This window comes from Carcharhinus amblyrhynchos, chromosome 5 (genome assembly GCF_965287045.1).
Source record: "Carcharhinus amblyrhynchos chromosome 5, sCarAmb.v2.hapA, whole genome shotgun sequence".
Lineage (NCBI taxonomy): Eukaryota > Metazoa > Chordata > Chondrichthyes > Carcharhiniformes > Carcharhinidae > Carcharhinus > Carcharhinus amblyrhynchos.
The window spans coordinates 32,586,937-32,613,878 of NC_137328.1; the positions used below are offsets into that span (position 1 = coordinate 32,586,937).

A 26,942-nucleotide genomic window follows, 5' to 3' on the forward strand; every position below is an offset into this window, starting at 1 on the left:
TCCTGGATCTGAACTCGAATTTAATTTGCTGCATTGTGCTCATATGGACAAGCTATTCACTCAATAATGTTTGGTTCTCAGAAAGGATCAGGTATTTACTTAAATAATTCCGAGGGAAAGAATCATTTCCTTCAGCCTTTATGGAACAAATGGAGTAATCCATGGTGACTCAAGGGAAAGAGAATTCCAAATTTCTGATTGGTCTGGTTACAGGAAGCAAGTGTAAATACAAGACAAAATGAGAATGATGGCATCTTTAGCATGTCCGCAGCAGAAGGCAAAATAACAACCACAATAATAAACAGGCGAATCCTAGAAATGTCTAAAGAGCAAATAATTGGTGCTTTAGGTGTTACTCGAAGTATCATTATATGGTGAAGTGTCAAATGCAGACACACAGTATCCTTAAAATGACACACAATGAAGACAATTCTAAAAAACAGGATGAAGTTAATAATGAATCCAATTCAGTTGTACTTGATTCAAGGCGTTTTAATACTATGCTGGGTATGTTAGAACTGGCCTCTTTTAATTGTGAAGTGATGGGTAATATTTGCACTTCAATGGTACATGGAACAAATTGATTAAAATTTTATGTTTCACTAAATAGTGTGGATTGATACAGGGTTAGGGAATATAAAAGTACCGGTCTTTTTATATCAGATGATGATCAGAAATTGAAATCACTAAACAGAGTCACAGTTCCACGTAAAAAGGCTGAAGCAAGCCATTTTATAAGGGTGACATGGTGGCACAATGGTTAGCACTGCTGTCTCACAGTGCCAGGGACCCGGGTTCAATTCCCAGCTTGGGGAAGTTTGTGGAGTTTGCACATGCCCCCCCTGTCTATGTAGGATTCCTTCAGGTGCTCCGGTTTCCTCCCACAGTCCAAAGATGTGTGTGTTGGCCATTCGGAATTATCCCTTAGTGTTAGGGGGACTAGCTAGGGTGAATGCTTGGGCTTATGGGGATAGGGTCTTGTTGGGATTGTGGTCAATGCAGGCTCAGTAGGCCAAATAGCCTCCTTCTGCACTGTAGAAATATACGAATCTATTGATATAACCTCCAATTAGAAAGCGTTGCTGCCAAGTAACCGCAAAGTGCAAAATATGAAACTTGGCATGGAGCATAATAAGCCAATTATTTTTGGAAACTGGTTAGGATCTGTTTAGAGAATTGGAATCTGTTTAGAGTCCAATATGACACGTCTTCAATTCAGAAGAAAATGAAAACTTTCAGGCATCTTCATTATGCATGTTAGTGATTTCTTATGGAGTACTGTGTGGAATTTGAGAAATTCATTGTTAATAAGATTAGAATTTAAATTGAGAAGCAGGCTTTTGAACATACAGGTTTATATGTTAAGCAGAGTAGGCCTGGTATACCTTTCAGTCAGTACTTTTTTTTATTCATTCATGGGACACAGACATCGCTGGCTGGCCAGCATTTATTATGATGTGGAGATGCTGGTGTTGGACTGGGGTAAACACAGTCTGGTGTTGTCAGACTTCTTACAGCATTTATTACCCAGCCCTAGTTGCTCAAGGATAGTTGAGAGTCAACCACATTGACTCTGGAATCACATGTAGGCCAGACCTTGTAAGGATGGCAGATGTCCTTCCCTAAAGGACATCAGTTGGAAAAACCAGATGTGTTTCTGGTTTCATGGTTATCAGTAGACTTTTAATTCCAGGTATTTTTATTGAATTCAGATTCCACCATCTGCAATAGCAGGATTCAAACCCAGGTCCTCAGAACATTAGCTGAGATTCTGAATTAATAGTCTAGTGATAATACCACTAAGCCATTGCCTTGTTATCTAGAGAGTGTTATTCCCATTCTAGTTAATCATGCTGCATCCTTACAGAAAGGTGATGATATATCTAAAGAAGAGACAGTGCAATTGCAAAGCTTGATTGGCCAAGTTAAGCTGGTTGGGCACTTGGACATAATAGTAGTTTTGAAATCTTGGAGTTAAGTGATACACGGAACACCCCAGTGTAGAGTATTTTTTTAAGGGCAAATAAAACATTAAAAAAACTATAGCTGTTGAAATGTGTATTTAAGTTTGAACAATTAGGTGCACCATACAACATGAAACTGGTCATTTTTCGCTTTCCTTTAAAACCTTCCTGATTGGTATTCTTGTGCAGTTAGTTTCATAATATTCCTTAAGGATGAAAATGAGTAATTTTATCTTTAGCTTGGGAAGCTAAGAAAATAGAAAAGGGCTGTTTAAACTACTTTGGCTGCTGAAACACTGGCTAGTGTGGAATAAGTGGATACAGAATTCTATTTGTCAAATATTTTATATGATATGAATACGGAATTCTATTTGTCAAGTATTTTATATGATATGAATACGGAATCCTACTTGCCAAGTATTTTATGTGAGATTCTATATGACAGACTGAAAAAGATCAAGCCAATGCTGAAAATATTGAAACCTTTGTCACAGTACATTTCTAGCTGGTTTGCTAATCTCCCTCTCTGGTCAATCTCTTACAATGGATGGAGTGAAGATAATGTTATGCAGATAACCATTCATTGTTGAATAATGTACACTCTACAAAAACTGTGAATGGATAAAAGGTTACAGATTGACTTTTCTGATTTGAAACAAATGTTGTTTAGAAAGGAAATCTTGAAAATTAAATGGGTGGATGCAAGTTTGATTGCTTTCCAAAAGAAATTTGTGCACAAAGAAATGTCTAGGGGTATCTCACAATATAACACTTTGTTTAATTTTACTTGTGTTTGGAACTTTGGTTTCACGTATAAACTTTCAATTTTATTTAAATAGAAAGAAGAGGATTTGTTTACCATATAGTTAAGAGTATGTCTTTGTAGACAGGTGATAAGTATTAGCTGGGAATTCACTTGTGCCCCTATAGACACAGATTGAAACTGCAGTTGCTGGGTTTAGGAGGAGATGCTTACCTGTAATCTGTAGCCTGTAACTGTGCAAATGAAATGTGAATGAAAGTGTGAGAAGAGTGGTTCCAATTATATCCTTCACTAATGGATTTTCTGGCCTTCAACAATGGTCTTCCAATGATGTTGCAGCTCTTGACATTCTTCGCAATAAAGTTTGGTCATGAGTCGCTTCGGTACACTCTGTAGACAGTACATATTGAAGCCACAGTGCATCAGTAACAGAGAAAAGACTAAAGCAGAGATGCCCACAGCAACTTATTTTTACAAAAACAGATTTGATGCTGTAGCATCCTGTGGGGAAAATAAGGATTCTGGGCAGCACCATCAAATAAATGTTAATGGCACTAACAAGAGATGGCCCAAGACAGGGAGATTTAGCAAACCAGCTAGAAATGCACAAAGATGAGGGTTTCAATATTTTCAACATTGGCTTGATCTTTCTTCATCCAGAATGACAGCCCTGGATTCTATGTTACCTCCCAGGTGCTAAAAGCAAGCACAGACTGAAAAAGGGCCAGTATTAGTGACTGTGGTTGATATGGAAGACAATGATGTCAACAGAGCATCTGTCCCACACAGCTGGACTAAGCCATTAGCCAAATTTAGTTTGAGTTTCATTCAAATTCCAACTTTTAAGTCCAAAAGTTACAGGTTTGAGCCCCACAGTAGACAACCCAGAGCGAAAAGAGATAACAATCTCTGGTTTGGCACTTACCAGGGTAACCACAACCGATGAAGCTGACATCTCAAAACACTCCTAACATCAGCCAACATCCCATCCAATCACACATGCCAGTGGTGCAAACTCCACAAAGGTTCAACACCATGACTTCTAGAAGCCCCAGCGAGCAGGATGCTGTAACTCTGCCTCTGAATACTTGTTTGACATCCAGCAAGTTAACAATAGGAATGGATTTATCTCAACCACGTTTAGTAATTTCTCCTTTGAGGGAAGGGAATGTCACATAAACAAGAGTCATCTCAAGCTGTTGATGGCAGAAACATTCACAAATTAGCTATTTTTGTCACAGCGTTTACATAAGATCTAATCTAATCCATAAACATGCATTCTTAAAGAAATGTTTAAACGGTTCAGGAACATTCTAAATAACACTTTTAAAAATAACTAAATCTGATTAAATTTGACCTTAAAAGCCCAACATTTCATGCTGGTAATTTTTCCTTTGCTCACCTAAGCTAGGTTTCACCAAAATGCTTCTATGCGCTCATCCAGGAACAAGTTATTGTTTGCAGTTTAGGAGCACACAAAGATCTGACATCTTCACTTCTTTGCAAATTCTTTACAGCCTTGAAACAAATTTTACATTACTGCCGCAGGACAGAAGTACAGCTGATAAAAATAATCAAGTAAGATCAAAACAAAGAGGGTTTAGTTCCACATCTGAATTCTGTTACAACAAAGTGGAGATTTGTTGGTCTTCATGCTAAAAATGCGGCAATAGTTTTGATTTTCTTAACATGTACATCACTGACCTTGCCAAGCATTAAAATTCTTAAGTCCTATTTCAAGACTTCTCCAACATTTCATTGGTTTGATAAATAGTTGTTATTAGAAAGTACCAGGTTCTGTTCTTGGGAATGAATTTCCTGGCAGGGAGCCACTGCCGGCCGCACCTCTGGTGCTTGTTCCTGGATAGCCTAGATTTGCCTCCCTCGCTTCAGTGGTACAGTGTGCTGAATGAAAAAATTGAAAAGTCATCATATGTTGCCAGCCTACGGGCAGTTAGGCTCAAGCTGGTGAACTTCAGCTATCATTATTCCATTGACCCTGAATCCACAAGCCAACCAGATGACAGGTTCCAGTTCCTGCAATCCCTCAGACACAGTTTTCACAGCGTATGGAAAGCTGCAATGAATGCTGTACTCCATTCTGTGCCCTATTGTCTAGAGCTGTAACTTGTCCTTCAAAGGAATGCAAGCACCAACTGGTCTCTGGCCCTTGATTAAATGGAGATGTGATCTGATTGAATGGTGAACAGGCTTGAGGGACAGAATGGTCTGCTCCTTCCACTCTGGCCCCAAGTTTTGCTGCAGCTCTCAGTGAAGTTACCATTCATGCCCAGGGTGCCTGCAAGAGAAACAACACTTCTGTGTTGTTACAGCAAAGAACAGCTGTAGACTCAAGAATCACAAAGAACAAAGAACAACACAGCATGGGAAACAGGCCCTTCGGCCCAACGAGCCCGCGCCGCCATCTCAACAATGCGCTTTTCCTCCTCCACCCTTGACCCATGTCTATGCTTATGGTACCCCCATTGGAAACCAGATTAAGGGGAGAATAATTTAGGGACAATTTGTTACACCAATCAGCCTAAGAGCACATCTTTGGGGTGTGGGAGGAAACCAGAGCACCCGGAGGAAACCCACGCAATCACAGGGAGAATGCGCAAACTCCCACAGACACTGGCCCAAATCCATGTATCTGCACAGCAAACACTGATAGTCACTGAGCTGTCGTGGTGCCCATCTGCTGGTCCAGTTTAAGCATACACAAACGACGCAAAGTACTAGGCTACTCTCGAAACATCCAAGAGCAGCCCACGCACGTCCCACCACGTGTGTGTCCCTCGTAGACAACAAGGACCGACACACCTGTGGAGTAAAAGAGACAAACATCAACACGTGTAACAGTTGATTTCCAGGAACGTCCCGAGGCTCTGATCCTTATTTAAAACAGTCGCCTATAACCCTCCATCCCTATTTCGCTCACGTGTCCATCTAAGTAACCTTAAACAAGTCCAGCGTGCCTGCCTCCACCATCTTACTTGGCAGTGCATTCCATACCCCCACGACCCTCTGTGTGAAAAACCTCCCTACATCTAGAAACATAGGAAAAACAGTAAGTCATTAGCACCTCAAGCTTGTTCAACCATTCAGTGACATCATGGGCTAAATCTTACCAGAATTTGGCACCATGTTGGTTCCAGCGAGAAAAACATAAGCCGGTTTTCTCTCCAGATCTTACCACACTCTGTCACAATCAGACAACTGGGCGAGTTTCACACTGTCAGGTCAGGGACGGGGCTGCACTGAGATTGGAGTGTCACGTTTAAAGATCAGTGCACAAATAAACCTCCTCCTACCAGCCGACTGATTGGAGCCAGCACCCCCACCTCCCATCACTCCCCCCACTACACCGCTCACCCCTCCCGATCACAGCCTGCATTTTTACCACCCCCAGCAGTCAGTGCCGGCACCCCTTCCCCATGAATGTCGGACTCCTTCCGCCCAACCTCCCACTCACACAGTCAGTGCCAGCACTCCTACCCCCCCACCTCCGCAGACCCTCATCCACACAGTCAGTGCCAGCAGCCCCTCACAAACCCCCACCCACACTGTCACTGCCGGCACCTCCTCACAAACCGCCACCCATGCAGTCAGTGCTGACACTCACCCTCCCTACGTCCCCTCCTGCGAACCACAACCCACACAGTCAGTGCCAGCAATCTCCCCCCCGCAACCAGCCCCTCTCCCGTGCAAACCCCCAATCCACACAGTCAATGCTGGAACTTACCCTGCGCTCCATGCCCCATCTCCCAAGTCTGATCCCCCACAACACAACAAATTAATTAATCAATCCTCCCCCATAAGCTTCCCATTGGGCACTGCTCCTTGGTCCTGCCAAGTTTGCACTGACTTGGTGTCAATCTGTGCCAAGGGCAGTGCCAGGGGACATGTCCCTCTTCCCCGAGGCTATACTCACCTTCACGTCCCCTGGTGGATTTATTGTTAACGTGATGTCACATTGGTGTGGTTTGAATATTCAGTGGAGGGTCACTATCTGGTGGAGGGAGGGTCTTTAATTTTATTTAAATATATTAAAATGAATGTAAATCAGGTTTATGGCCATAATGGGCATGAACCTGATTATGTCACTGGTGAGGGTTGGTGAAAATCAGAAGCTGCAATTTCGCCAGTGAGATCTGCGACTTTCGGGGTTTCGCCAAATCTTGAAACTCCACCACCATTCCCACAGATGGTGAATGTGGGCTCAGGATTACCTCCATCGCTGCTCTGTGGCCTTACTGCCCTTCAGTTCACTCAAATCATTGATGAAATCTGACAATCTCAGTTTTAGCATTAACAATTAACTGAAAATTAATTGTCATTTTTGGAAAGAAGTTTCAAAATCCTGCTTTTCTTTATTCATTAGTGGGATATGGGTGTCGCTGGCTGGCCAGCATTTATTGTCCATCCCTAGTTGCCCTTGAGAAGGTGGTGGTGAGCTGCCTTCTTGAAACATTGCAGTCCACAGGCTGTGTGTTGACCCACAATGCCGTTAGGGAGGGAATTCCAGGATTTTGACCCAGCGACTGTGAAGGAACGGCTACCGATTTCCAAGTCAGGCTGGTGAGTGGCTTGGAGGGGAACTTGCAGGTGATGGTGTTCCCATGTATTTGCTGCCCTTGTCCTTCCAGATGGAAGTGGTCATGGGTTTGGAAGGTGCTGGCTAAGGATCTTTGGTGAATTGCCGCAGTGCATCTTGTAGATAGTATACACTACTGCTACTGGGCATTGGTGGTGGAGGGAATGGATGTTTGTAGATGTGGTGCCAATCAAATGGGTTGCTTTGCCTGGATGGTGTCAAGCTTCGTGAGTGTTTTTGGAGCTGCCCCCATCCAGGCAAGTGGGGAGTATTCCATCACACTCCTGACTTGTGCCTTATAGATGGTGGATGGGCTTTGAGGAATCAGGAGGTGAGTTACTCGCCATAGTATTCCTAGCCTCTGACTTGTTCTTGTAGCCATTGTGCTTATGTAGTGAGTCCAGTTGAATTTCTGATCAATGGTAACCCCAAGGATGTTGACAGTGGGAGAGTCAGTGATGGTAACATCATTGAATGACAAGGGGTGTGGTTAGAGTGTCTCTTATTGGTGATGGTAATTGGATTTGTTGTGAACAAAGAACAAAGAAGAACAAAGAAAAGTACAGCACTGGAACAGGTCTTTTGGCCCTCCAAGCCTGTGCCAATCATGATGCCCTAACTAAACTAAAAAAAACCTTCTGCCCTTACTTGGTCCATATCTCTCTATTCCCGCCTTATTTATGCACTCATCCAGATGCCTCTTAAATGTCACTAATCTGCTTGCTTCCACCACCTCCTCTGACAGTGTGTTCCAGGCACCCACCAGTATCTGCGTTAAAAACTTTCACCGCACACCTCCCTTAAACATTACCTCTCTGACCTCGAACCTGTCCTCTCTTGTAATTGACACTTCCACCCTTGGAAAGAACCTTTGACTATCCACCCTGTCTGTTGCCTCTCATAATTTTGTAGACCTCTATCAGGTCCCCCTTCAGCTGCCGTCTTTCTAGTGAAAACAATCCTAGGTTATTCAACCTCTGCCCGTAATCAACACCTTCAAGACTAGGTAACAACCTGATGAACCTTCTTTGCACTCCAAAGCTTCCATGTGCTTCTGTTTCTGTGCTGACCTGAACTGCAAGCAATACTCCAAATGCAGCCTAACCAAGATTTTATATAGATACAACATAATTTACCAACTCTTGTACTTAGTGCCCCAGCTGATGAAGGCAAGCATGCCATATGCCTTCTTAATCACCTTGACCACCTGTATTGCAACTTTTAGGGAACTGTGGACCTGCACGACCAGATCCCTCTGTATGTTAGTGTTCCTAAGGGTTGTGCTATTTACAGCATAATTCACAACTAAATTTCATCTTCTAAAATGCATCAAATTTGTCCAGATTAAACTCCATCTGCCATTTCTACGCATATTTCCCCAATCTATCTATATCCTGTTGTATCCTCTGTCAATGCCCAGCACTAATGGCAACTCCACCAAGCTTCCTAATCAGACCACCCACATTTTCCTCCAGATCATTAATATATACCACAAACAATAGAGGTCCCAGCACTGATTCCTATGGAACACCACTAGCTACAGCTCTCTATTCTGAAAAACACCCATCTACTACTGCTCTCTGTCTTCTGTGACCAAAATGTGGAGATGCTGGTGTTGGACTGGGGTAAACACAATAAGAAGTCTCAAAACACCAGGTTAAAGTCTAACAGGTTTATCTGGTAGCAAAAGCCACTAGCTTTCAGAGCACTGTCCCTTCGCCAGGTGAATGGGAGTTCTATTCACAAACAAGGCATATAAAAACACAAACTCTATTTACAAAATAATGATTGGAACGTGAGTCTTTACAGGCAATCAAGTCTTAAAGGTACAGACAATGTGAGTGGAGAGAGCATTAAGCTTAAGAGGTTAAAGAGATGTGTAGTATCTCCAGACAGGACAGTTAATGAGATTTTGAAAGCTCAGGCAAGTCATTATGGGGGTTACAGATAGTGCGACATGAACCCAAGATCCCTGTTAAGGCTGTCCTCATGTGTGTGGAACGTGGCTATCAATCTTTGCTCAGCGACTCTGCGCTGTTGTGTGTCGTGAAAGCCACCTTGGAGAATGCTTACCAGAAGGTCAGAGGCTGAATGCCCATGACCGCTGAAGTGTTCCCCAACAGGAAGAGAACACTCTTGCCTGGTGATTGTTGAGCGGTGTTCATTCATCCATTGTCGTAGCGTCTGCGTGGTCTCTCCAACGTACCATGCCTCAGGACATCCTTTCTTGCAGCTTATCAGGTAGATAACATTGGCTGAGTTGCAAGATTATGTACCGTGTGCCTGGTGAATGGTGTTCTCATGTGAGATGATGGCATGATTAAGACTTGATTACCTGTAAAGACTCACATTCCAACCATTATTTTGTAAATTGAGTTTGTGTCTTTATATGCCCTGTTTGTGAATAGAACTCCCACTCACCTGACGAAGGAGCAGCACTCCGAAAGCTAGTGGCTTTTGCTACCAAATAAACTGTTGGACTTTAGCCTGGTGTTGTGAGACTTCTTTCTATGAGCAAGCCAGTTCTGTGTCTATCTAGCCAGCCCACCCCAAATCCATTATGATTTTAATTTTTGTACCAGTCTGCCATGTGGGACCTTGTCAAAAACCTTGCTAAAGTCCATAGAAACTACATCCACAGCCCTTCGCTCATCAATTATATTTGTCACCTCTTCAAAAAACTCAATTAAGTTGATAAGCCATGACCTGACTTGTACAAAACAATGCTGCCTTCACTAACTAGTCCATTTTCTTCCAAATATGCATATACCCTATCCCTCAGTATCTTCTCCAAAAGCTTCCCCACCACTGACATCAGGTTTGCTGGCCTATAATTTCCTGGATTATCCCTGCTTCCTTTCTTAAACAAGGGAACAACACTGGCTATTCTCCAGTCCTCTGGAACCTTGCCTGTGGTCAAAGAGGATGTGAAGATATCTGTTAAATTCCAACTATTTCCTCCCTTGCCTCCTGCAGTAACCTGGGATATATCCCATCTGGCTTTGGGGACTTGTCTACCTTAATGCAATTTAAGATACTCAACACTTCCTCCTTCGATATATTGACATTCTCTAGAGTGTTCACACACCTGTCCGTGACCTCAACATCCATCATGTCCTTCTCCTTGGTGAATATCAATACAAAGTACTCATTAAGGATATCACCCACTTCCTGTGGCTCCACACATAACTTCACTCCATTGTCCCTTGAGTGAGCCTACTCTTTCTCTTGCTCCAAACATATGCATAAAATGCTTTAGGATTCTCCTTGACCCTGTTTGCTAAAGACATTTCTTGGCCTATTTTAGCCCTTCTAATTCCATGTTTCAGTACCTTCCTACTTTCACTATACTCCTCAAGGGCCTTGTCAGTTTTGAGATGCCTAGACCAGTCGTATGCTTCCTTTTCCTTTTGACCAAGTTGACAATTTCCCTTGTCATCTATAGTTCCCGAATCCTGCCATTTCCATCTTCATTTTTGTGGGGATGTGCCTGTCCTGACAAAACTGTGTGGCTTGAATGTGGTGCGAATGTTACTTGCCACTTATCAGCCCAAGCCTGAATATTGTCCAGATCTTGTTGCATTTCAAAATAGACTGCTTCAGTATCTGAGGAGTTGTGAAAAGTGCTGAATATTGTGCAAATCATCAGTGAATATCCCCACTTCTGGAATCCCCACTTCTAGGTTGTTGGGTGGTGGGTATTCAGAGGTGGTGGGTATTCAGAGGTGGTGGGTATTCAGGGCAGTGGTGGGTAGTTGAGCTGAGTGATTTGGTGTGGATAGTCAGGATGTGATGGGTGGTCTAGGTGGCCATTTGGGGGGTAGTGTAGTCAGGGGGTGGGGGTAGTTTATTCATTCACGCGGAGTTGGTTAGACTATTTATTGCCCATTGCTAATTGCCTTCAAGAAGTTGGTGGCAAGCTGCCCTCTTGAACTGCTGTGGTCCAGTTGTTGAAAGAACACCCACAATGGGAGTCCCAGGATTGTGACTCAGCAACAATGAAGGAATGGCTAAATATTTCCAAATGAAATATGAGAACCTTCCACACACCTGACAAAGGAACACGGTTTCTGAAAGCTTGTGAGATTACTATCAAATAAACTGGTTGGACTCTAACCTGGTGTTGTGAGACTCCTTACTGTAAATATTTCCAAGTCAGGATATGTGCGGCTTGGAGGGGCACTTGAAGGTAGGAGTGTTCCCTGTTATCTGCTATCCTTGTCCTTCTAGGGTAGTGGGTTTAGAAATTGCTGTCAAACGCACCTTGGTGAGTTGCTGTCATGCATCTTGTAGATGGTACACAATGCTGCCATTGTGTGGGGGTTGATGGAAATGGTGTACATTGAAGATGGTGGAAGGGGTGCCAATCAAGCAGACTGCCTCATAATATGACACTTGGAGTGCCTTTGTCCCGTTGTAAGGTTATTCCTCCTTGCTCTGGGGTCTACCGCCAGAGGAAATCGTTTTAATCATTTTAAACTCCCCAATTTGATCTTCTATGTTGAAGGGAACGCGAGCTTAGCTTTGTGCCACTTGTCTTCATAAATAATTTTTTTTAGCCCAGATATCATTCTCCTGATGAAGAGCCACCCGGACTCGAAACGTTATCTCTGTTTCTCTCCCCACACATCTGTCAGACCTGCTGAGATTTTCCAGCATCCTCAGTATTTTGCCTGTATCATTCCCCTGAATCTGCACTGTACTCTCTCCGTTGTGCTGAGATTATTCCAGAATGAGCTTAAAAAGCTAAGGACTGTCCCTGCCGGATCACTTTATTGTAAAGACAGCATCGGACCGTTTCTTTGAAGGTTATGCAGAAATTTCCAGCGGGTTCAGCTTCTCACGCCTGTTTATATTAATGGAAATGGAAATGAGCCAACCCATTAGACTCGCCTGCACCTTCCTCGGCAGCTTACTACCGGGGTGACATTTCAAAAAAGAGGCAACATATATAGGGATGACAGATGAAGACAGGATTGAGGCTGTGTATGATGCCTCATATAGTTGAAGGTCTGTCATCACCCGAGGTGAATGTCTGCACCATCTTCAGAAGAGTGGAGGTAGTTGTAAACTCATGGGATACCTGTATGTTGTTTCTCCTGTGTAGGTTTGATTCTAAGAGTAGGAAATACTTCACTGATTTAAGCACAGGATTGAAAAAAGGTACTGTAAAAAAGTTTACATAATACTACCCAACCTGCAATTTCTGCAAACATATTATGTGCAATAATTCTGGCAAGAAGCAGTAATTATAGGGAGTCTTATTATGCCCTTGCACCTCACAGCTAATCGATTAACCTTAAAGTGTAATGACAATTGATGCACAGCACGATCCCACAAGCAGAGAGTGAAAGGAGTACCCAGTTGAAATTCTGGCTGAGAGGAGAATATTGTTCAGGGCTCAGGCGCTAATCTTCGTTCTTTCCCCAGTACTGTCGGGTCGATGTAAAGAGTCATTTTCTTTCCCCCAGTGAACAGTGATCACAAAATCAGAGCTACACATTCAGGAGTGACACTTTCTCCTCGCAGAGATTCGGAGAAATGCTCCACACCTTCAAATAACTGTGAATTCAGACAACTGCAGCTTTCAGAGCTGACCTTGTATTCATTGATGATTTCGACGGATATGGGGCAAAGGACACACCCACTGGGTGCTAACAGAAAGTTGGAAACAGGCTGAAGGGGCTGAATGGCCTGATCCTGTTACTATTTCCAATGTGAGTGCCTAGCCTGGGGTGAGTCTAGGAGCTTCCTGCTAGGAAAACGCAGTCTCGGCACAGAGCTGGTGGCAGCCTGCAATGTGAGCTCAAATCCTTAGGGAATTATACTTATGGAATAGACATTCATTTAGACATATTCATTAAACTGCTCCTTATCGATTTAGCAATTACTAAGTAATAACCCGAGAAGTTGCGTTGGGAACCTTCTGATATAAGATTACTCACAAGATGAACCAATTTATAAGGACTGTGTATGGAGCCCAGAGCTGGCAGTTTATGTGAATGCAGAAATTCCAACTCAAACACCGTTTTCCGAGGGTGATATTCCTCAAGTGTAAGCCCTCTTGGCCACCCCGGGTTATGTAGATTTGGGCTCAGATACTTTCCTGAGCTGGGGCCAGCATAATAACATCCAACAGGTTGGAGCAGCTGCTTTTCCCTCCAGCTTGCCCGGGGCTGAGTTCACACTGCCCCCTCTTGTTGCCGGCCGGACGGGGGTGTGGGGGGGTGTGGTGTGGGCTGGTCTCTGACTGATCCCAGCCTATCCATTGCCAGCTTGTGTCTTTGCATCAAACCCTCCCCCAGCTCCCCCGCCACATATTAAAAGAAGCGGTGTGTGCTCTGGCGTTGGGAGTGCAACTTTCGCACTGGCTCCAGTGGCATGGCCATCCCAGCGGGCAGGAGGACACTGGCCTGGACTCTGGGAGCTCAGGCAACCTCAGCCCAGAGGATGAGCACGCTAGCTCCCAACCACACCAGCATCTGGGCTAACCAGAGCCAGGCAGCTCCCTCCAACCAAACTCTGGGCAACTACACCAACCAGTTCGTGCAGCCGTCCTGGCAAATCGCCCTCTGGTCCATCGCCTATGGCTCAGTGGTGGCGGTGGCGGTCCTTGGCAACCTCATCGTTATCTGGATCATCCTGGCTCACAAGAGGATGAGGACGGTCACTAACTATTTCCTGGTTAACCTCGCTTTCTCGGACGCCTCCATGGCCGCCTTCAACACTTTAGTCAATTTCATTTACGCCCTTCACAACGACTGGTATTTCGGGGAGACTTACTGCCGTTTCCACAACTTCTTCCCCATCGCTGCGATGTTCGCCAGCATCTACTCCATGGCAGCGATCGCTGTGGACAGGTAAGGATCTGGAGCCCCTCTTTACTCCCATCGGGTAGTTAGTAACCCTCTATAGCCTCTCAGTCTCCAATAGTCCCCCAAACACCCCCATAAATCACCACAAAAATAACGGCACATAAAAAAAGCATCTTATGGAATTTCCAAACAAAACTCCCAAAAGGTGTCTGTCCTGAAATAACGCGGAAACTTCTGAGTTCAATAGTCCCGGACTCTGGAGAGTCTGAATATCGAACAAGATCGAAGAGGATCTGGGAGGACCATTCGGATTTGCAGCCTGGAACATTCAAAAATGTAATAAAAACCATTTTAAAGAGGGGGAGGAATAGAACAGCGAGAGGGTTTAAACTGGCTGCTGAATCTGTAATAAGACAGGCAGGCTCCGAGGAATAGCAAGCTGCTACTGAGACAGAAGCAATACAAGTGATTTGGAAAGGGATTGGATTGGTGCGGTGAGCAAAGGGCAGTGGGTTAGAGTGGGAGCTAGCAGGCTTCCATCACATTTCTCGGTTTTTAAAAATCTCTTCCCTTTTACAAACACCACCCGATGACAATGGGAGCAGCCACTGGTACACACGCTGCTCCTTTCACTCCGTTATCTTGGTGCTGAACTCTGCTCAGAATCTCAGATCATTCCACTATCCAGGTAAAGGAGATTGTTCTGACTAAATCTCGCTGAGCTGGAAAACTTTCTCTCCTCCGCTGAAGCTGCCAGCCCTGCTGATTATTTACAGCATTTTCCCCTCTTTGTTTTAAATTTCCGTTTTTTTGTGTGTTAATGATATTGACAGTTGGCAGATTCAGCGTTAGGGACAGGCTGGGAGCCCCAGAAGGTGGAGTCCGTCTTAGTGACATTGAACGAAGATCATCCTCTCTGCTTCAACTTAGTTCAACGGTTTTTAAGAATTTGCTGAGTTTGGTGTTCAATCACAGAAAGTAAAATCTGGAGCGCCTTTTTAATCATGTGATGTGAATACATTGCCAATTAACCTCTCTAGCCCAGATAAGGAACAGTCTAAAATACCCAATCTCATTCCAACATGTGGTCATTTTTTTAAAGCCATTTTTTAAAATAATCATTATTTTCTGTTTCTCTGTTATTTCTCTCCACAGCACAGTTTTTCTTTTCCCTCTACCTGATCTGACTCTAGTTCACCCTCTTCTCCACCCCTTCCTCACAATTTCTTTTTCAATCCTGAAGTCTCATTGGTTGCGATGTGGTGTTTAGATCTGCCTTTGGGTAATACCTCTGTGTCATGATGCTCCCAGCATGCTGTTCCCGGCTCACAGTTCCAGCAGGGTAGACTGTAAAACAATGCTGACGGGTTCATGAAAACGTCTAGCTAACAATCCTCTCAAGAAATACTGTGCCTGAAATGTTGCAGTTGCTATCATTGCTAAAATGCACAACACAATGATTAAAATATGCAGCCTTCCTACAGGGAAAATAAAACTAAATAATTCAAAGTATATTGCTAACTCAGAAATGGTCCTTGTGTAAGGAAAAGGATAGATTAGGGATGTGTTTGGAAGGGAGTAACTGAAAGAAAGTTGCCTTCTTTTGGGGATGGGACCAGGGATTGCCTACAGAAGGACAGTGGATGACTGACTGGGCTCCAGAACGGGCAAAGACCAGTGAGTTAGAGAGGAGAACTGTCACCAGGGCAAAAGGCTGGAGAGTGCCATATTCACCAAATGAATCAATACAGTGGCAGGATTCTAAAGATCAGGATGTGTAGTTTTAAGTAGATACATTGGGGTGCAGTCAGAGAATCAAGTTTTGCAAAGTCATGGATGGCAGCTACACAGAACTTTGTGTTGCAGAGGCTGTCAAATCTTGGATTAGCTGAAGTTTGGAGTGGGTTAAGTTCATCAGGAGGGCTTTGGGGACTTGACCAGCAATTAGGATTAACAATGGTGGTGACGGTATAGAGCGGGAAGAGGATAAGTAAATAATATTCCACAGAGAGATCAAAGTTGCTAACCAGGTGCAGGATAAAAGATTTATCTTGGGGTCAAATGTGACAACGCAGTTGTGCAACATTAGACAGCAGCTGGAGGTCTTCAGGTAGTTTGTCAAAAATATGTGAGGAGTTGATGGAACCAAAAAAGGTAATGTCAACATGAGTTGAAGGAAATTTAATTCCATTCAGAGTTAGACACCATACTCGTATTGACTAGTCTGGCAACTGCTTTGGACTTAATGTTGAGTGTCATCGGCATATAAGTGGACAGTTGCTTGAGTCTTTGCAAACAATGCTTCAGTTCCACAATTAAGCCTCTTCCCACATCGGAATCCTTAAATACTGGCTCAGTCAACCAGGGCATCAGTAATCAGGATGAATCTTTATGGTTCAGTTTGGAGACTTGTAAATTTGATACTTGGTATGTATCACTCATCGGACCAAATCACCATCAGAAATTTGAGTGACAATGTAACTGGCACAAATAGTCCCTAATGAAGCTACACTTTAAGAATGTAAGAACATAAGAAATAGGAGCAGGAGTAGGCCATCTAGGCCTTCGAGCCTGTCCCACCATTCAATAAGATCATGGCTGATCTGTCGTGGCTCAGTTCCACATTCCCGCCCTCTCCCCATAACCCTTAATCCCCTTGCTTATCAAAAACCCATCAACCCGCGTCTTAAAAATATTTAGCGAGGCAGCCTCCACCACCTCAACGGGCAGAGAATTCCAGAGATTCACCACCCTTTGAGTGAAGAAGTTCCTCCAATACACCAAACACATTCAGCAAAAACCAAATATAATAATAAGCCAGCATTGCCAGATATGGTGCTTTTCAGGAAATCAGGAAGCCTGATACAAGTAGCTAATGGATAAATGTGCATGTGGAAAATTCCTACGTTCATTATCTTAATGACATCACCAAATACCTCAGTATCACATCAATCAGAGTTTTCAAAGGTGTATAAGAGTTGCATTGAAAACAAAAAAAGGCAGTTGTCCTGCTTGGAACATTACATTTGGCTCTAAACACAGAATTTGGCTTTATCATAGAATCCCCACTGTGCAGAAGGAGGCTATCTGGCCTATTGAGTCTGCACCGACAACAATCCTACCCAGGTCCTATCCTCGTAACCCCATGTATTTACCCTGCCAATCCCCTGATACTAAGGGACAATTTAGCGTAGCCAATCCATCTAACCTGCACATCTTTGGACAGTGGGAGGAAACCAGAGCACTTGCAGGAAACCCACAGAGACATGGGGAGAATGTGCAAACTCCACACAGGCAGTCATCCAAGGCCAGAATTGAATCCAGGTCCCTGGCACTGTGAGGCAGCAGTGCTAACCATTGTGTCACTATGCCACCTCATTAGAGGGTAAACACTACAGACTTAATAAAATGATACCATAGCTAATAAGCTTAAATTATATGGACCAGTTGCATCAACTTGGATTGCATTCTTTTGAATTTTAAAGTTTGTAAGGTAATTAAAAGCAAGATGTATTCTGGTGGGGAGATGCAGAGAAACTATTTTCTCTTGTGAGGTGATCTAGAACAAGAGAGCCTGTTCTTAAATTAATAACTATTATCAGCTATTCAGGAGTGATAGCAAGAAACACCTTTTAATCCAAATAAATGTGGGATTCTCTCTCCCCCAAAAAGGTTGTGGGTGCTGGGACAGTTGGAGGTACCAGAGACTGACAGAGAAACTTGGTTTGTTCTCACTGGAACAACTTAGGTTTAGGGGCAACCTGATAGAACTCTACAAGATTACGAGGGGCATGGACAGAGTGGATAGTCTGAAGCTTTTTCCCAGGCTGGAAGAGTCACTTACTAGGGGGCATAGGTTTAAGGTGCGAGGGGCAATGTTTAAAGAAGATGTATGAGGCAAGTTTTTTATACAGAGGGTGGTGGGTGCCTGGAAACTTGCTGCTGGCAAAGGTAATGGAAGCAGATACAATAGTGATTTTTAAGGGCTGTCTGGAAAAATACATGAATAGGATGGGAATAGAGGGAGATGGTCCTTGGAAGGGTAGGAGGTTTTAGTTCAGTTGGGTAGCATGGTCGGTGCGGGCTTGGAGAACCAAAGGACCTGTTCCTTTTCTGTAATTTTCTTTGTTCTTTGATAGAATTTAGTTGGGTGAGGATATCAGGGATGCAGTACAAAGATGGGAAAAAGGTGTGGATATAACTGAACAGTGAAACAGGCTCTGGGGGCTAACTTGTTACTTTATATCACTGCTGGAGCCATAGTCCGATGGCCTCGTGGCAATTGGGGATCAGAGTAATGTAACCGTATCTCTGAACTGTATCCCCAACCCTAACCCTCAGAACAATTGACTTTTGCTATTGTCTCAAATGTACCCACTCTATTTATCCAGTTTACACCACAAGCTGGAGTGATTAGGCAGTCCCATTGCATGCAGTAGTGTCAAGAATCATCTTTTGGCTTTGGCTCCCAGATGTACGATTTTCTGAGAGTAGAAAATTGAAATCTCCAGTGAATTCTGTCTACAATATGAATCGTCAACAGGAAAGGCATCCTTTCGGGAGTATGAAGCTGGAGAATTACAATGGTACTTTGCTCTGTCTATAACATCAAAGAAAATATCAATTTTATTAAGTCCTAGGCAGTGGTCAGAACTAGTAATGACACTGAAACATTTGTCATGGCTAAATTAAATGAGAATATTGTCATAAGTGTTTCGTTTGGTAACAGAAAAACATCACCAGATATAGTGCACAGAAATCATATGTCTTTCATGAGACTTTTATGGAAATGAATAATCAAACAAATTGTCAGTTTTAGACAGAACAGCATAGCTCCAAGCTGTGATATTTCTACATTCTTCATCTGTATCTTTCTATTGCATACATATTAAATTTGCAACATACGCCACATGTAAAGCTGCTGAGTTGCAATTTGAGGCCCAGAGGATATGTTGAAACAGTGAGCAGCAAGAAAGATAGCATTGGACTAATGAGTTATGATGTCCTCTGGAACAAATGACAATTTCTGCAAATCATTCTGTTTACTCAATGGCTCAACAGTTCCTGCAACTATACATTACCTTCCCCTGAGTTAAAAATATGTGAATGTGTGTGAGTGCGTGAATGTGTGACAGCATATGTGAGTGGGTAAATAAGTTTTTTTATTATTTCTTCTGGTGACACAGCATCTGCTGCCAGTGTGAACTATTGATGTATAGAACATAGAACATAGAACATTACAGCGCAGAACAGGCCCTTCGGCCCACGATGTTGCGCCGACCAGTTACAAAAACAATGACCCACTAGCCTATACCAATCCCTTTTCGTCCATAAACCTATCCAGAGATCTCTTAAACGCCCCCAAACTAGACGCATTTACAACCGCAGCAGGCAGGGCATTCCAATCCCTCACCACCCGCTGGGTAAAGAACCTACCCCTGACATCCGTCCTGTAGCTACCCCCCCTTAATTTAAAGCCATGCCCCCTCGTGCTAGCTTTCTCCATCCGAGGAAAAAGGCTATCACTATCCACCCTATCTAAACCCCTAATCATCTTATATGTTTCAATAAGATCCCCTCTTAGCCGCCTTCTTTCCAACGAAAACAACCCTAAATCCCTCAGTCTCTCCTCATAGGACCTCCCCACCATACCAGGCAACATCCTAGTAAACCTCCTCTGCACCCTCTCCAACGCCTCCACATCCTTCTTGTAATGCGGGGACCAGAACTGCACACAGTACTCCAAGTGCGGCCGCACTAGAGTAGTGTACAGTTGCAACATTACACTGCGACTCCTAAATTCAATCCCCCTACCAATAAACGCCAAGACACCGTACGCCTTCTTAACAACCTTATCTACTTGATTCCCAACTTTCAGGGATCTATGTACACACACACCTAGATCCCTCTGTTCATCCACACTATTCAAAGTCCTCCCGTTAGCCCTATACTCGACACATCTGTTGCTCCTACCAAAGTGAATTACCTCACACTTCTCCGCATTAAATTCCATCCGCCACCTCTCGGCCCAGCTCTGCAACCTGTCTAAGTCTCCCTGCAGACTATGACACCCTTCCTCACAATCTACCACACCTCCAATTTTGGTGTCATCAGCAAATTTACTAATCCACCCAACTATACCCTCATCCAGATCATTAATAAAAATTACAAACAACAGTGGCCCCAAAACAGATCCCTGAGGCACACCACTCGTAACTGTACTCCATGATGAATATTTACCATCCACCACCACCCTCTGTCTCCTATCTGATAGCCAATTCCTGATCCAACTTCCTAGATTACCCACAATCCCATACATCTGCATTTTCTGCAGAAGCCTACCATGGTGAACCTTATCGAACGCCTTACTAAAATCCATGTATACCACGTCAACTGCCTTGCCCCCATCCACCTCTTTGGTCACCTTCTCAAAAAACTCAATAAGGTTAGTAAGGCACGACCTACCCGCTACAAAACCATGCTGACTATTTCTAATCAATTCATGACAGTCCAAATAACTATAAATCCTATCCCTAATAATTTTTTCTAAAACCTTGCCCACAACAGAAGTAAGACTCACAGGTCTATAATTCCCGGCAAAGTCTCTGTATATGTATATATATATTGCAGTTACATAGCACTTTATCTTAATATTGTCTTTTAAAATTTATTTTTGTTGCTGGTCAGGTCAGCATTTATTGCCCTTAAGAAGATGATCAACTTTCTTAAACCAGCACAGGCTATGTGGTGAAGATTTTCCTTTAATGCTGTTAGATCAAAAGTTAAGATCTTGATCCAGCAATAAGGAAAAATTATCACTGTATCTTTTAGGTGGTACAGACTGCAGTCCTAGCTATGACTGTAACACTACATTCTGCACTCTCTCTTTTCCTTAAGAACATAGGAACATAAGAAATAGGAGCAGAAGTAGGCCATCTAGCCCTTCGTGCCTGCCCCACCATTCAATAAGATCATGGCTGATCTGCAGTGGGTCAGTTCCACTTTCCCGCCTTCTCCCCATAACCCTTAATTCCCTTGTGTGTCAGAAATCTATCTACCCATGACTTAAATATATTCAACGAGGTAGCCTCCACCACTTCAATGGGCAGAGAATTCCAGAGATTCACCACCCTTTGAGTGAAGAAGTTCCTCCTCAACTCTGTTCTAAACTGCCCCCCGCCTTATTTTGAGGCTGTGCCCTCTAGTTCTGTTTTCCTTTCTAAGCGGAAAGAATCTCTCTACCTCTACCCTATCTAGCCCCTTCATTACCTTGTAAGTCTCTATAAGATCCCCCCTCAGCCTTCTAAACTCCAACGAGTACAGGCCCAGTCTATTTAATCCCTCCTCATAAGCTAACCCCCTCATCTCCAGTATCAGCCTGGTGAATCTTCTCTGTACTCCCTCCAAGGCCAATATATCCTTACACAAATAAGGGGACCAAAACTGCACACAGTACTCCAGTTGCAGCCTCACCAGTGCCTTGTACAGTTGCAGCAAGACCTCCCTGCTTTCATATTCTATCCCCCTCACGATAAAGGCCAACATTCTATTCACCTTCTTGATCACCTGCTGTACCTGCAGACTGAGTTTTTGCGATTCGTGCACAAGGACCCCCAGGTCCCTCTGCACAGTAGATTGCAGCAGCTTTTCACCCTTTAAATAATATTCCTTCCTACTGTTATTTCTACCAAAGTGAATAACCTGACACTTGCTAACGTTATACTCCATCTGCCAGGTCCTTGCCCACTCACTCAGCCTACCCAGATCTCTCTGCAGACTTTCCACACCCTCCACGCAATTTGCTTTTCCAGTCATCTTCGTGTCATCAGCAAATTTTGTTACCCTACACTCAGCCCTCTCCTCCAGATCGTCTACGTAAATGGTAAACAGTTCAGGCCCCAGCACTGAACCCTACGGCACTCCACTAGTCACCAGCTGCCAACCAGAAAAGCATCCATTGATTCCAACTCTCTGCTTCCTATTAGACAACCAATCCTCAATCCACGCTAACACTTTACCCCAACTCCGTGTACTCTAACCTTCTGCAGCAACCTTTTGTGTGGCACCTTATCAAATGCCTCTGGAAATCTAAAAACACCACATCCACCGGTTCCCCTCTGTCTACTGCATTAATCACATCCTCATAGAAATCCAATAAATTCGTTAAACATGACTTCCCCTTCACGAATCCGTGCTGCGTCTGTTTGATGAAACCATTCTTTTCTAGGTGTCCTGCTATTTCTTCTTTGATGATGGATTCTAGCATTTTTCCAACTACAGACGTTAAGCTAACCGGCCTGTAGTTCCCTGCTTTTTGTCTGCTACCTTGTTTAAACAGTGGCGTAACAGTAGCTATTTTCTAATCCGCCGGCACTTCTCCGGAGTCCAGCAAATTTTGATAAATAATTACTAAGGCATCTGCTATTACTTCTGCCATTTCTTTCAGAACCCTGGGATGCATTCCATCCGGTCCTGGGGACTTGTCTACCTTCAGTCCCGTTAGTCTATCAAGCACTACCTCTGTAGTAACAGTAATTGTATTAAGGACCTCATCTCCTACCAACCCTCTATCTTTAATATTCAGTGAAAACAATGTTTTTCACTGTATACCTTCTCTATATATGATATGCTTCGCCTGTATAGCGCTCAAGAAACAATGTTTTTCACTGTATACCAACACATGTGACAATAATAAATCAAATCAAATCAAATCAATGGTGGAGAGGCCAGCTGTTTAAGTAAATGGATGAGTGGCTGGTCAAAGCAGACAGCTTTCTCCTTGGTGGTGCCAAATTTCTTGAATCTTATTGTAGCTGTTTTCGTCGGGTGGAGAGGATTTCATGACACCCCGACTTGCCTTGTAGGTGTTGGAGAGGCTTTACGGAGTCAGAAGGTGAGTTTCTCATTGCAGAATGCCCAGTTTCTGACCTTCTGTCAGTTCCCCTGATATTCAGCAACTGCAAGAATTTACTTTATTTCAGTGAGAGTAGTAATGTTGAGCAAGGTGATTTTATGGTTAGACAATGAAAAATTTGCTCTGGAAATCACCTTAAGTGATTTCCTCATTTCAGGCAATGTACTCTCCATCACCAGAAAGAATAACTGGGACAAATGGAAGAGGTAGTCCGGGTAACAGGATATATCAGCAGAGTGAACAGGGTTTCACAAATCTGTAAGCAGTTTTTTGAGATGTTAATAAACATGATAGATAACGGGGACAATTTTGAGCCTGCACTCTCTGTCTGCAGGAATGGCAGCATGCTCAGAATCCGGAGAATGCAATTCGCTCTGGCGAATTCCTGGGTTCTGATCTTACCAGCCCCTCACTGGGGGAGTTGCAATAGTGGGGGCAGGGGGGAGTGGTTGAGAGAAGAAGGGGCCAATGATCAGGGGAGGAGGGGGAGAGTAATGCTGAGACTCCAATCGTAGTTGGGGAAGGGGGTCCACGAGAACTTCTTGGTGGGATTGGAGGGAAGGTTTACACAGGGAATGCCCTTTAAAGATGGCTGAGCAGCCAGGTTTGCTGACATATTGAGGCCCTGCACCCCCGTATGATGGTGTGGAACAGGCCCCTTTTTTTGTCAGATCAGGAAAGTAAACCGACCAGTTTTTCTGAAGAATAATGCATTGGATTTCTTGCCAGAAACAACAGTCTGCCATTTTTTGGAAAGATTCTGCCCAATGGTGGAGAGGACTTGGGTGTATTTAGATCTTCAGAAGACACTTAAGAAACTGTCATACAATTGGTTGCTACACTGGGTAAGGGCTGATGGGATTGGTAATAGTAGAGTATTGTCATTCAAAATTAGGTAGTGGGCAGGAAACAAAATAGCAATAAATAGGTAATTTTCATGTTGACAGAGTGTAAGCACTGAAGAGCCACAGGGATCAATGTTTAGGACTCAGTTATTCACAATCAACATTGATGTTTTCGATGAAGTGAAGTGAATTTGAATTTGTAATTCAAATTACAAAAATACAAAACAAGTGAGCTGTAAGGAGGACACAAAGAAGTTGCAAAGAAATATTTGTTAAATGATTGAACAAGAAAATGATAGATGATGTATGATGTGAAGAATTGTGAAATTATCTTTTTTTTTTAGAAAGGATGGAAAAACAATAGCAGAATTCTCCAGCCGTTCTCACCAGAGGGATCTTCTGGTCCCACCAATGATGGACCCCTGCTGCAGGTTTTCTGATGATAGAGGATGCATAGAACAGGAAACCCCGTTGATAGGCATGGGATCAGGAAATCCCACCATTGGCCAATGGCGAGCCGCCTCTGGCACTGTGAAATACACGAAAAGAAGGTGCCAAAAATCCCACCCAGTATTTTTTACAAGGAGAAAGAATAGTAAATGTTGACATTCAAAAAAACTTGGTTGTTTTTGTGCAGAAGTAACAGAAAGTTAATATACAGGTACAGCAAAGAATTACTCAGGCAAGTGGTATATGTGCTTTTATTGCAAGAGAGTTTTAGTATAAAAGGAAGAGCAACTTCTAAATTTTTGAATTCTACCAAAGTTGGGGAGATAGTCAACACTGAGAAAGACCACAACAAATTACAGGTGAACATTAATAAACTTCCAAATGTGCAAATAATTGGAAAATGAAATTGAACACACATAAATATGAGGTCATGTATTTTGGTAGGAAGAATGGTGAAGTCATTTATTACTTGGAAGGTGCAGGCCCAGGTTGTGGTACTGGAACAAAGGGATCTCAGGGTACTAATCACTAAAAGTTGTGCCACAGGTTAGCAATGCCATAAAAAAACACAAAAGCTCAAAGCTTTATTTCTAGAGGGGTAGAAATGGAAAGTAGGGAGGTTATGCGAAACCTGTGTTGAATATTTGTTGGACCACCTTAGAGTCCTATGTGCAGTTCTTGTTGCCAAAGAAAGGATGTAGAGGTATTGAAGAGAGTTGAGAGAAGATTTATAAGGATGACACCAGAAATGTGCAGGTAAAGGTATCAGGAAAGAATGCAAAAGTTGGGTCTCTTCTTTCTTGAAGAAAGAAGGCTACAGGGCAGCCTCACAGACATCTTTAAATGACAAAAAGTTTTGATCAAGTAGATATAATGAGAATGTTTCCTCTTGTGGGAAGAGCATAGTTAGAGATCATTAATATCAGGTAGTCACCAAGAAATCCAATAGGGAATTCAGAAGTAACTTCTTTATCAAAGATTGATGAGAAGGTGGAACTCATGGAAGGTTGAAGTGAAAAGTGTTGTGATTCTTGAAGGGAAGCTGCACAAACATTTGAGGGAACAGAAAATAGAGGGTTATGACGGGAGATTTAAATGAGGAAAGATAGAAGACTGCTTTAGTGGAACATAAGACCTGGCAGGGAATGGTTGGGCTGAGTAACCTGTTTCTGTGCCTGATATTCTATATAAGGAAATCTTGCAGCGAGTATATATTGTTTTGGCAGATCCACACTTGAGTACTGTGTATACTTGTCTTTGTAAGGATGCATTGAGGTTCATTAGTTTAGTGTTGGTTACACTTGCCAGATCACCACATGTGGTGAATTAATGCTACTAATGTCTAGAGTCACACAAGACTGAGTTGTTCAAGTTACAGCAATGTGTATGAATATGGGTGTCACTCACTTAACCACTATTCCCCACCCCCACCCCCTCACCTCCCCACCATCGCCCAAAATGAGCAAGAAGAATCTTCCATGGTGCTGTTAGAAAGGAGTCACATATTGGTCACATAGTGACAATGTTTCTTAGAACACTGCTCATTTATCAGTTTTCTCATGGCCTGGAAATCGTGGGCTACTTGTTCAATGAAACAAGGGAAATCAAAAAATAGCAGACAAACTGCTATTTGTTATCTTTTTTATTCATGTTCTCTGTGACTGCTCCAAAATGGTGTTACATCCAGATATGTGCTGGAAAGATTAGAATACATTTATGCTTGATGGCGCAGACATTTTGGGCCGAAAGGTCTCTTTTCTGTGTTGTAAAACTCTGACTCTGTGCAATCGCTTTGTGAAGTGCTTTGAAAACAGGGATAGACAGTGATCTGCTTGCTCTTAAAATATTCTTGTGGAAATCTAATGACACAGGTTAGGTTAAATGAAGAATTGGATTTAGTTTAGCTCGTAGTTGGTGATTTTCATTTAAGTTGCATGCACAACAGACAGTTCTTCATGGCTGCCAATGAGGATTGAAATATGCAATATTGGCAAGTTGGGGCAGTACAGCAACATCCTAATATATTCTTCATTTATCTTAATAAATTTGTCGAAGTCAGCGATTGAAAGGAGTTGAGCACGATTTGTTTAAAAGGAGAGATCACAGGAGGTTGGTCATGAACCAATGGTCTAGTAAACATCCAGATGTATGTTCAGAAATGGCAGGCAACAACATAGCCAAGGCAAGAGTCAGAGCTCAGAAACCAAGACAAAGAGACTTATCCATTCTGTTTCCCTCCCCAAGTCTCTTACTTGCTCAGATCTTGCAGTCCCAACAGTAGTGAATGGTGAGAACGTCACTGTTAAAGGCACCACAGCTACTGGAGAAGTCAGTAACACTCACATTTGGAGGGTGCAGTTCTCCTGAATAGATTCCTGAAGCAGCCCATGCTGTTGGTCCTGCTGTTCCTAATCTTAAAATGACAAGGGGCCATTAATTCACAAACGTTGCCTATTTGCTTTCACACCTGCACAAAACTTTATGTGCAAAGTGTTAGAATGGCACAGTTGCAAGTGGCAAAGTTTGTGTCAGCCAGGGCATTCAGCTTTGCAATAAAAATGTTACGCATAATTCCCCCACCTCCTCTTGCCAGC

General features: G+C 43.2%; 1 protein-coding gene across 4 annotated transcripts in view; it reads left to right on the forward strand.

Annotated features, from left to right (window-relative positions):
• The first annotated feature begins 13,705 nt into the window (after positions 1-13,705).
• Positions 13,706-26,942, forward strand: part of LOC145343414 (neuromedin-K receptor-like) — a 72,296-nt gene continuing 59,059 nt past the window's right edge. For 3 of the 4 annotated variants that reach the window (XM_080189640.1, XM_080189643.1, XM_080189642.1), the window contains exon 1: positions 13,714-14,184. In XM_080189640.1, the coding sequence (XP_080045766.1) occupies positions 13,775-14,184 (410 nt within the window). In that variant the 5' untranslated portion in view covers positions 13,714-13,774. Of the gene's footprint in view, positions 14,185-26,942 lie in introns of all 4 variants that reach the window. The other variant, XM_080189639.1, reaches the window with a different exon arrangement.